General features: G+C 42.0%; 1 protein-coding gene across 1 annotated transcript in view; it reads left to right on the top strand.

Annotated features, from left to right (window-relative positions):
* Positions 1–6,688, top strand: part of PDXK (pyridoxal kinase) — a 46,548-nt gene extending 39,860 nt beyond the window's left edge. Inside the window, exons 9-11 of the mRNA XM_068685377.1 lie at positions 808–944; positions 1,451–1,517; positions 2,254–6,688. Of these exons, the coding sequence (XP_068541478.1) occupies positions 808–944; positions 1,451–1,517; positions 2,254–2,366 (317 nt within the window). The 3' untranslated portion in view covers positions 2,367–6,688. The remainder of the gene's footprint in view (positions 1–807; positions 945–1,450; positions 1,518–2,253) is intronic.
* Positions 6,689–12,513: the final 5,825 nt, after the last annotated feature.

Raw genomic sequence — 12,513 nt, forward strand, 5'->3', positions numbered from 1 at the left:
GCTAGTGCCCATGCCTGAGCTTCTGTGCAGCTCCTGGACCAGTGGGCGGGGGGTGCATGGGTGTGTGTCCTAGGTGAGATTGACCAGGGCTGCTAAAGCCCCTGATAGTGTTCCAGACAAGTAGTAGTGGTATAAAACAGAACTTGTGGATGGTTTAGTAGCTTTTATGAAAAATTACACTGTCCTATTAATAGGTTATTCTGCCCTGATGGATTGTTGATTGATTGGTTGTAAAATGCCCTTCTGCTTCTCCTTTCTATCCTCTTCTATATCATCATGAAGATGCACGGTGTGTTTGGACTCTCACAGGATTTTTTTACATGCAAAGGACATAGTTATGTGGAATAATATTGTTTTCTCTTCATCTTTGTGTTCTCAATCTGGGCATAACCTTCTGGACTGCTGAGACCAAAAGAAAAAAAAGTCATCCAAACTCCACAAAGAACCAATTGGTATTTTTTAGTATTTGGTACATGCTGGGGCTGGAGTAAGCCTGATCACTCCAGTGGTGATTGAGTATAGCAAGTGGATCAGATACTCTCTGCTGCTGCGTACAGCTGCTCTCGTGACTCCATAAAACTCAGAGGTTCTCTCTAGATTCTGGTTGGGTATGTCCCGCATAGGATTCAGCAGTCTCCATAAATATGTGGTTTCCTGAGCAAGCAGCTGCTGCAGTCTAAATGAATAATTTTAGGGCTCTTACTCTTTCATGAAAGGAATTCAAATCTGATTATCATTTTAAAATCATGGTAAATGCTGTCGTATTAGTTGCTGGGTCTGTTACCTAACTGTCTGTCTGTATTGTAGCTAATGCAGATGGTACCAATATGACACAAAGAATTCGAGTGGAATCTCCTAAAGTGGATGCTGTCTTTGTTGGAACAGGAGACTTGTTTGCTGCTATGCTTTTGGCCTGGACACATAAGCATCCAAACAATCTGAAGGTATGGGAGAGTTTTTCATCTGTCTGCAAGTTTAGGCTGCCTCTTGTTATTATTTGTAATCTATTACATTATTTAAAACAATCGGAATTTCTCTTTTCCTACAAGATTTTAGCTTGTACAACTTTGGATGATCACATTTCAGTTACATAATTTTGCTAAATAAGATGTTCAGAGAGAGAGAGAGAGAGAGAGAGAGACTGCATTGCATGTACATTAATAAATATATTTTTATCCTCACTTAATAAGTACTGAAAACCATTTACTCTATCCCAATTCCTTCCCTTATGCACATAGAGTCCTTGATATGGGTGTATGATTTCTAATACCTGTTTTGGGAGAATTAAGAGACTCTGAAACCTCTTGTCCAAACTCTACTTTACAAAGTTGTCACCCTGTTTGTGTCTTGCCAGTTGTGTTTGCCTGAATATTATTATTTGAAAAGCACTGCTATTAAACTGGGCAGCTGAAATTTTACTACAACCTGGATATATTATGTTAATGTGCAGGTAGCATGCGAAAAGACTGTGTCAGCCATGCAACATGTTCTGCAAAGGACCATTAAGAGTGCAAAAGGTAATTTATTCAAACCTTGATCCTGTGTTCTGTTTGGATTTGCATCAGAAGAAACATTTACAGAGCTTTCTGAGTTTCCTGACTCAGAAAGGTATCCTTCAGTGTGGAGGCACCCAGAGGATTTAGGGAATCTACAGGAGAGCTAGGTAGTCTTATTAGTACACGTTCTGTGTCCTCCAACCCTGTTTGTGACAATACCAGACTGAAGATGTCACTGTTCAGCTTAACACTGGGACTGAAGTTATGCTGACTGCTTAGCTGCTTTGCAAAGCAGTGGTGGAACAGCTTGAGGAAACACTGAATTTCACGTGCAAAAGAGATCCTGTTTTAAGTATAGCTCACTCACATTCCCTTTTAACGCATGTGCTTAACATGGAGAAGGGATTATCAACTAGTAATAGTCTGTTGGCTGTATTGGCCATGCAAAGAATGATTTTTTTCAAATTCTCTCACCTTTGAGTTCCCATATTTGTCAGCTTCTAAGGAGATCCAGACGGGAATTGAGGGTTCCCAAAGCATGTCTTTGTCTTTTTGTAATTGACAGCAGAGCTGTGTTTCTCTCCTGGAGAGAGGTGCTGCAGAGCAGGGGTGCTGATCTTCTACTTTGGAAGTCTTGTGCAGGGATAGTAAGGGGGCTTGGGGGTGGGGGAGAAAAAATATAATGGGGTATCAGACAATGCAACTTGTTTATTTTTGTACTGCTGTTTATACTGACATTCTAATGTCATCTTTTTAGCACAAGCTGGAGAAGGAAACAAACCAAACTCAGCCCATCTGGAACTGAGAATGGTCCAAAGCAAAAAGGACATAGAAAACCCAGAGATCATAGTGAAAGCTACCGTGTTATAAAGGCTGTATGTCTCCAATAACGCACAATGTATCGATGTCCTCATCTCTTTCCTGTAAATTGTAATATTTGCCTTAGATCTGTGACAGAAACCTGACTTTCATGAAATAGCGCCCAGCATAGGCAGATATCCACTCTCAAACATATGTGCTGGCCTTGCTCAGTTTTAAAAACAAAACAGAGTTAGTATGCATTGACGCATATTACCAGGTATCAAAATGGCTGTCAAATTCACCTAGTCTGTGTATTTACCCAGGGCAAGAGAGTACAATGTTCCTGCCTTGCCAAAGACTTCAGATGTGAATTTGCTAACGGAATGCTTGACTAACTGGAGAATATATTTCAAGACAGCATTTAGTGCCAATGGAGCTGGCTACATGCTCCCTTTTCCTGGAGAGATCTGGTTACCTACTCTGGTGTTCAGTATCTCAGCTGCTACGAAACTAAGCAGGGTTAAAACTACACGCAAATTTCTGCTTGTGTGTAGGAGTACTTTGGAGATGTTTGGCATTTAAGTACTCTGAAGTGACCTTGAGGTGTCATTCATGTTACTGGTAACTGCTCCTGTTTCTTGTCTTATGAACAGTTGCACGGTTTCAGTTTTTGCAGGTACTGGCTGCTAATTTCTAATGTCCACAGGTGCCCCCCTGATAATCTTCCAAAAACATAATCATTAATAAAAGAGTATCTTTTTTTTTCAGTAGCACTGATTAGAAGTTTGTAGTTCTACCTCCAAGGCCAGGCTTGATGCTTTGTTTGTTTTTTAACTAAGGGCAATTGTTCTTTAAGGACAAAAGAGAAAGCAGCTCCTACTCTGAAAGATGACTACCCTGGTTTGTTCTTCATGGGTGGGTGTATTTACAAACCCTGTAGGGCACTTCCACTTAGCAATAGCGAGCACTATGGGCAGGCTTATCAATGAAGCAACGTAACAGTAGTCGGTATGGCTTAGTAAGTGGCAAATTCAGGGAAGCATAAAATATTTTTCCCAAATTCAGAGAAACGCACAAAATTTGTTCATAATGTAATTCTCTGCAACCTTCTTCGATGAGAGATCACAAAAATGTTATTGTTTGTCTCCCAAATATTTCTTTTTTCATTTCAAAATTCTGCTTCATTAGCCTTCAGAATGGGATTCTTACTAATTTCAGCATCTTGTATGTCTCAGCCAGATCTTACGCCAGTAGGGCAGGTGCACTGACAAATACTGACCACTTGTATTTCCTGTTGATTTCTGTATGGGGCTGAAGTTTCAGCTTCTCCAAAGAGGAACTCTACTGTGTTGTTTTATCAGAATCCTGCTGATGAGTTTTATTTGTCTTAGATGGCATAGACAGATATTGCATAGACAGAAACTGCATTTTGGCTTGCAGCTACATGAAGCAAATTTTCCTTAGAGAAAAGGGCAGCTCTGACTTTTTCTCGATGACCTGAGGAGGCTCAGGAAACTCACTCTTGGGTCTCTCCTGGATACCTTGCCTGCCTCTTCCTCTTTATACCAGCCTAATGGATGGTGTCATTTGCATAGAGGGGGAGTCCCCAGTAGAGCTGGTCTGAAGATTGTTTTTGATACTGCAGACTTCGCTTTTCCCACCATTTTGTGGAATTTTTGCCATTATAACAAAGTTAATTGGCTTCACTTAGTAGAAGAGTGATTTATCCTTAAAGTTGTTTTTAGCTCAGCAGATTTTTAAAGAGAGTAAGATTTCATAATCAATGCACTTCTGAAATCCCTTGTTTTCGGTATCTCTGAAAAAAATGAAATTTAAGAGATGAACACATTTTGCAGCAATATAAGAGGCAAAGCTCAAGCTTTAACTCTAAACAGCTAACACTTTTATTTCCTCTCATGAGTTTGAAGTTAAAAATGAAAAAAAAAAAGACTTGAGAATTTTAAGGAAAAAGAAAAAGGCCTACAAAACATGATTCTACTGCCACAGCTTAGAGTGACCACTGCCATGAAATAACTTCCTAGCAATAATAACTTTGGTGATGTGAACAGTCACTAAAATTAGCAGTCAGTAACAGAGATGAGCTCATGGCAGATACCCACCCTGTGAAAAGACATGAACTGTCAGTGTGTATACATCTCCTGGGAAAGAGTAAAGAAGAGGGAACCAGACTCTTCTCAGTGATGCCTGATGGGAAGATGAGAGGCAATGGGCACAAGCTGAAATACAGGAAATTTTGCTTAAACATTTAAAAATAAATCACTGTGAGGGTGAGAGCACACTGGAACAGGTTTCCCAGAGAAGCTGTGGAGTCACCGTCCTCGGAGATACTAAAATATCAAGATTCTTGAGTTCTTCACATCAGAGGATCAACAGGAGAAAGAAGATAAAAATTGGCCTTTTAAATTATTTCTTTTAGCAACATTAACTATGCACTGTCAAAATTTGCTGTCAAAGAAATCTTACCTGCTGTAAGTCTGTACTACAGAAAAAGCCCTTTTAGTAAGTGTGAGACAGCACAATTGTTTCTGGCACTGGAAAAAAACATGCTTTCACAAGGGAATTGCGAGAAAGACAGGGCTGTTTTTCTCTAAAGTAAAAAGCTTGAAATTTAGGAAACACAAAGTTACCTTACAAAGAAGGTTTTCTCTGTTAACCATAATCAGCCTTGATCTTGCCATAAAAGAGCAAGTGGGGTGTTTGCTGGAGCAGCTTATACGTGTCAGGTGTGATCTCCCACTCCATCTTCAAAGAAAGAAGGATCACTCCAGTAATTCGCACCTTTCTGTGACATAGCCATACTGTACAAAGGATGGATAAAGCAAGGGGAGCTTCAGAAAAAAAGATAACAATACTCACGTGCTCAATTCGCAAAAGTTCCTGTTTTGCACTAGCTGGATGCTGTAGCAGTTGGCTGCTCTCTGCTTCTGCTTAAGTCCCCGGGAGTTGTTCATGTGGCATCTGTTTTAAACTCCCACCGACCTGATCTAAATTAGGTCAGGTTTATGTATTCAGTGAAGAATTGTGCTTACCATCCCTTGCCTGGAACAAGCATCAAAAACTATCTGTAAATATATTCTGTAGCTGACATTTTGTAGTCACAACAGGCTTTTTTAAATGTCAGGGTATATATATGTAATACTGAGATGCGTTTTTATTGGTTCAGAGTTACACAGCACTTTTTCATAATGCTTGCAGAACAAAATTCAAAGGCTCAGAACAGGCACGTCCAACCTTCATTCCCACCTCTCCTCCTGCAGGTAGTATCTGTAGAGTACGAACACCTACTGCCCGGTGCAGCTACGAAGTGTGTCAGTATTAGACAGCTGCCCACTATTTGTACAAGGCCTTGGAGAAGACTCGTCAGGGTTGTCTGATCCACTTGCAGATCCTTAGGTAAAGAAAAATGGTTAGTCTAAACGAGTTTAGGTCCCCACTAATTACAGAAGAAAGCACTTTAGCACAGAGAGTGGAGTCAATAACTTTTGAAGAAGCTTCCATGGCTGTCCTAAGAGCACGGAGAGTGTTTGTAACCCACTAGTCCAAGGCCCCTCTCTCAGCCTGGAGACTGGTGTGGTTGGGGAATGCCAACTGCACTGCTGTCTGTACTCCCAGGTGTACACGTGGAGGAGACGTGTGCACATCAAGCTAGCTGTCAAGTACACATCTGACACTGAAGTGTGTGTCCTCCTGGGAGTGGTGAATGGCTTGTGTTTGCATCCAGTTGACTTCCCCGCTGTTCTCTCTCTCCACTTACTGTGATTTGTGTTGGATCCTTTTTTTCTGGGGCCAACTGCTCTGTGTATGTGGCCAGCCATTTTGATTACTGCAAGTGCACTCCTTTGTGGAGCCATTGTGCAGGAAAGACCAAAACTTGTTTACAAATAATCTACTCTATTCTGGGCCTGGATATAATCTCTACATGATTAAAATTCCCTTTTACCTCTTTGGGAGACACATGCTATTCACACTGGGTATAAACATTTTAGAAATCTGCAGTATGAAATTGTTAACTTTGATGTTTGTTTGCTGATTTATATTGAAAAATCCATAATCAATGTGCTCTACAAAAGAATCAGAGGACCAAGGTTTCCAGCTACTTATACTGCCTTTTGGAGTATCTTACTGTATCTCGTTTGGATGGTGTTAATTTGTTGTCTGAGACTGTTATGGTGATTGTATTGATATATTTTATTTTAAACTATGTGGCAAAGAAGATTGTAATAAAAGCATCTACATTTAATATACTGTGCACACACAGATTGTTAGGTCCTATTTTTGAATATGTTAATCATTTCAGAATTAAACAAATCAAGAACAGTTTGATAGTCTTGCTGAGTAAGTGGATGTAATTAAAGGTTCAGTTAGCTACACCCTAGTGCAGAGAACGGATATTTAATGAAAGAAGGTATGTTTGTGCTCTGTGTTCATCTTGTTGTAAGGAAGTAGCTCTGTAGAAGAGAATAACATCCTTGTCTTTTTAGATTTTAAGAGGCTTAATGGGAAAACAACCGCTGACAGTCTGGACCACTGCTCTTGTATGCCTTGTGCTTGCCTGTGCAGGACCTCTCTGTGATGTGCTCTTTATTCCTGCAAAGAAAGTGAGAAGAGGGGCGTGAAATAAGGATCACAATTTGTTCCCAGGTCCGTTTCTTGCGCAAAGTTCAGCTGCACACCCCTTCACACAGGGTAATTTTTATCCGAGCATGCAAGAGTATACAGCAGGAAACAACTGTTTCTGCATGTCAGAACAAGTGCTTCCGTCAGTGCTCTACACTGTACGTGCTGTGGCAGTTTGTGAGTGGTGAGAGTTTAATGAGAGCGCTGGTTAATGGGGAAGATGCCACATCAGATGCCTATGCCCCTGGAGAAGTTAGTCTTGTACTAAAGAAAACCACTTCTCCTGACTCATGGTCCTTGTCCATTCAAATAATGCCTTTAGAAGCTGAGAGAGAAATGTTGCAGATATTGGTCACTTTGAAACCAAAGTATCTCTTCATAAGCTGAAACACAACCCTTTCTTTCATATCCCATTGCAGTCTTATTGACTCATTGATAAGGCGTTCAGCCTTGAGTCCCAGGATAAAATTATTCAGAGGAGAGCTGTCCTTTTTGAAAGCCATTTGCTTTTGATAATGGAAAACTTACTGCTGCACAGTTCCGTAGCCCCCTGGCATTCTAAAACACACCAATTGAAGACACGTCAGCCACGGAAACTAAACTTTGAGGTGTTCAGTCACAACCCTGAAGATAGCTCTTCTCCTCACAGGGTTCAGTCAGAAACTTGGGGTGTTCCCTAAACTGCCAGGGCAGGGCATTGGATGCAGGATGCAAGGTAGCTGCGATTGCCAGTACAATTTTGGGGTGGGGATGGAGGAGCCTAAGCCAGTTTCCACATTTTCCAGAAAGGAAAAAGATGTGGTTTGGCTTTCAGCAGCCCAGGAAAGCTCCCATCAGCTTTACTGAGACCGGTTCCAGGTGACACCCCCAAAGCCACCAGCCACCCATTTGGTGCTCACCGCTCCAGCAACGGTGGATCTCGAGGCAAATGGGATGCTCCCGTGTCTGGTCCTTGATAAGCACTCGTTCCTGAATCAGTGCCTCTACAACGCAAGTAACAGTAATAACTACACGATTTGCAGAGTAGTGAATAAGGCAGCACATTATTCAGACATTATTAAGCAAAAACCAGCAATATGAGAAGGCTGTGCCATGTGTCAGCACCGAAATCATCTGTACTTCTGACCTATTGCCCTTGTGGTTGCATTGCTATTTAGAAAAATCCGTGTGTAGAGGAGTGTCATAGGTGTACTCTGTGCGTGCGTGTATGTGCGTGCGTGTGTGTGTGTTGAAGCTTTATGTGCTATGCGGTGAGGGTGGGGAACAGAATTTGGGGGCTGGCTGTGTAGGCCTTCAGGATGTAAGCAGAAGGTCTTCAAGAGTTATATTTTTATAGACTGTGATGAAGCTTTGGGTCCCAGCCACACATAAGCTTTTCTTCCAGAAAAGCGGAATGGCATGGAAAGAGGGCCAGGTGGCTGTAATAAAGTAGGGACAGTACAACCCCACCAGCCCTGGACAAACTAAGAGAACTTAATAAAAGATGCCTTTTTAAGTCATATTTTTTTAGTGCTGAATTGTTAAATAAATATTTATGAGCGAACTTTCTATGTATTTAAAGTTTGTGTGGTGCTTTGTACTAACTAGGTGAACCTGTTACATGTTTACACATCTTAATGATTGTCCTTGAGGTGTACGTAGTAATTCAGTGAATTTTATGCCAGAAAAAACAACGAAGTTCTGTGTAATAGCAAATGATTTAATTTCTAATGAAATTGTAGGCTTTTGTAGTGTTTGTGTATCTTCTGGTTGGCAGTTACGAGTTATATTCCTTCTGCAGCAAGGCTTGTACGCTTGATTGTAGAGAGAGGCAATAGGATGGTAGATACCATTGTTTAAAAAGAAAACCCTAAATATTGCGACCTTATCCCTCACAAAATCAGGTAAGTGGTGACAAGCCTGGCATTTAGATTTTGAGTTGGGATAATATACCCGATACATACAGGGCAGGTTAAAAATAGGTGAAGGATTTGTTTATTTAATGAAACAGGACTGGGAAATCTCGTAAGTCCTTAATAGCTGCATGGAAACAGGCGAGCCCAGGGACTGGAACTGCACTAGCTTGTGAAGCTGGCCAAGCGAACTTCATTGCTTGTGCTGAGTGAGTGCACAGATAGATGAGTAGGCTAAATGGGCAAAAACGAAGATTTTTTTTCCTCCAGTCTGTCAGCTGTAGCAATATGAAGAATTTAAGGAAAGTATCTGAATTTAAATTCAATATATACATTGGCTTTCAGAAGAGTTCGGTTACCGACAAAATCCCATTCAGTCACAAGGCAAGCTGCTAACACGTTTGGGATCAAAAGCAAGATTTATTTTTTATCTCGCTATAATTGATTTTTTTTTTCTTATGGCTGGGAGAGCAGGGCTTAAAGCATACATTTCAATCTAATTTATTTATTTATTTATTCTATGTATTTATTTATTTACTTATTTATTTACGTGGCTGGACATTTGGGGATTCTCTAGAAAGTCTACAAGAGTCTGCAACATAAACCAGCCTGTGGGGTACGATGTGCTCTTACCCCAACAGCTGGTGATCTGTGAGCATATTTAATGATGTCTCTTCTTAAGAAACAAGGCAGCATCCTCACCACACTTCTGACTAAAGCACTGCTGCAAAAAAAAATAAAAACAAAAATAAAGGGGGGAGAATTTATCAGAAGTTTTTGTCTCAAGTTTCCGAGTTCTGGGTATGTTAAAAGGACTGGTTGTGCCTTGTTGAGTTAGCAAAAAGATGCATCGCATAGATGGATAATGCGTTGGGAAGTGTGGAGGTGTTGCTCTGAGTGAGTGGAGACGAGGGCTCTGGAGCTGTGGGGCTGTTCCTTTCTGAATGCTGCACCAAAGCTCTGATTTAGCACAGCTCTGTACGCACTTTGAAGTTACAGCACGTGATGAGCAGCCTGCTGCTTTCCTGCCTGTGGTGTAAGGTGGCAGGGTACTCATTCCCTCCGTTCTAGGAACCTAGCTTCACCATGAGATCTCCCTAGACTTCTTCTGTAGTGAGAAAGGGAATCTGCACGTGAATTGTTCAGATGATTGAGGCCACTTGCTTGTTCTTTGGAAAGGAAAGGTACAGAAACATCAGCTACTCTGGTAGTTTTCTCTTGTCCAGCTCAGCCACACCATACAAATGCACCCTAATTTTCTTCCCCCATCACTTCTGCTGGCCCTGGTCCTTGCCTGAATGAATGAAGTGAAGAAGCTAAACCAACAGGGAGCTCATCCAGCCAAAAAAACTGAAGCTTTCAGCTCCTTTAGCTCCCTGAACTTTCTCATCCTGGGAGCAGATGAGTGTTCGTGCTGCTGCAAGGCAGGGATTGGGAAGATGCAGCTGGACAAAAGAGGGGAGAATAAGATTGCCTCTCTTCCAGATGGTGAGGTGCTGGGCAAGCAGAGCCTAATTGCAAAGCTGCACTGTTAGCAATAAGAAGTCCTTGTCAGCTAAGTACTTGAAAGAAGAGCTACAGATGTAGTGATCCAAGCTTGGTGTTCTCAGTCCAGCCCATCCCATGTGCCACAAAACCATTATAGTGCAAGAATATTATAGGTTTAGTGTGACTGTATCACCTACATGATGCTTACGCCCAGCAGAGTAGAAAATAACATATAATAAGGCAATTACCCAGCTAGGGAACGTAGTAGTTACATCTAGGAGGAGAAATTTCAAAGTCTGCTTTCACACTTGCACGGTGTCGGAACTGCCAGGTCTGGATCTCTGGGTCTTACTCTTAGTAAGTAGTCAAATAAGTAATGCAGGTTATCTGGGGATATACATGGCATTGTTGTTTATTTTTAAATACAGCATTTATTTATTTTTAAGTACAGCACCAAAGGTCTCTGGTTGATAAGGGGTTTTCAGAAGATGCCTTGCCAAGCGATGTGATACAGCCTGTCACAGGCGGCTTGGAGATCAGCATGCTTCTTGCGTTACACCTGTAGTAACCGGTGTTGGAAAACCACCTGCAGGCAGGTGCTCTTGTTCTGTGTTCTGGTGCCCAACAGACACTGTGAATACATGCCTTGGTCGGGAAGAAAGCTGTAGGGTTTGTTGCTGGATGTGGTGATGAAAAGGTCCTGGAAAGCTGAGCACCACCCGGTGATGCTATAATTTACTGTCAGGGACTGGGACTGTTAGTGCCAGGTAGCCCTTTCAGTCTTGTTTTCTTACCAAAATATGAGGTGTGACATCATGTATGCCATTTCAATATGCTTTTAGCTGGCTGAATGGGAAATACAAACAAAAAATGTTAAAAATGGGGGAGAGGGGTAACTGTGAATTTCTGTAAGATCCAAGTGACTAGAGAAATACCAACATTTGTCTCTAATTCAAAACTATTAAATATTGACCAAATGAGTGTCGTGTCTTCAACAGTGTGTAACACCTGGAAGAGGGCAATATTTAGGGTTTTTGCCCAAAGCACATTTAGTCCTGCTCTACTGTTTAGTGAAAATGCCCAGTGCAGACGCCACCAGAGCCTCATCTCGTAGAGTAACGCTGTAATAAAGAATGTGGTTTTCTTGTGGAAGTCTTAACCTCTTCTGATGAAAATAATACACGACTCAGTATTTTCATGGTGTACAAGTGAAATGTAATTTTTTTTTCAATAAAATTAATTTCCTTTCCTAAATGGTGATTATTTTTTTTTTCCCTTGGTGATGTTTCTCTTTCCCCAGGTAACTGGGAGTGCCTGGCTTGCCTGGAGGTCAGGACTGTGGGATTCATGTGTTGGCATGTGATGATAGCAGATGCTATCATCAGTGTAACTCAGCCAGAGAATTTCAGCCTTCCTAACTCCGGGGACCCCCTGAAATATCCCCCCAGAAGCGGGTGCTGCCCCTGTGGCAGCTGCTGTCACCTCTGCCTGGCAGCAGGGTGACGGTTCTCTTTGTCCCCAACCCACTTGCAGGAGGAAAAGCAATAGCAGGTAAGTGACTCTGTCAGGAGAGAGAGGAATAGTTTTGGGTGTAACTCGGCATTGAACAGGGAATTTAGCTCCTACATAAAGGCCCTGTTCTACCTTTGAGTTCTGCTCATCCTACTCAAGCCCCAGGGGTGCTGGTGCAGATGCATCCCTCACATCTCTGTCCCAGCAGTGAACCACAGCCACTGCGAGCAGAGCCTTCTCCACGGAGCAGGCTGCTTGTCCCTATCCTAGAAACACAGTGGGCTTTTCTTCTTCTTTTCCTCTGGTAAGCTTTGTTTCAAACACAACAGAAGAGGGGTGCCAGGTGCCGAGTGTGCAGGGACAGCACAAACCCCTGGCAGCTCCATCCTGTGCTCCTACGGCTGGCTTGTGAAGCTGTACCCTTGATCCAGCCCGCAGCTCTTGAGTGAAAAAATCCCCAAACAGCAACACTACTAATGCTGGCAAAGGTTGAATTTTGTGTTTAATGTTTAAACCAAGTTTGGCTAAATTACTACCGCAGAAAAACTGGTGCCCTTGTTGGTACGAGCAAACACACCGCAGTAATCTACGGCCCCTTTTTGGAGGTCACCGACGTTGTTCCCTGGAATTGAGTAATTCCAGAGACTTCGACTGCTTTCCAGGTGCTCTGCGAGCTGCATCCATTC

The sequence above is a fragment of the Anas acuta genome, chromosome 1, assembly GCF_963932015.1.
Source record: "Anas acuta chromosome 1, bAnaAcu1.1, whole genome shotgun sequence".
NCBI lineage: Eukaryota > Metazoa > Chordata > Aves > Anseriformes > Anatidae > Anas > Anas acuta.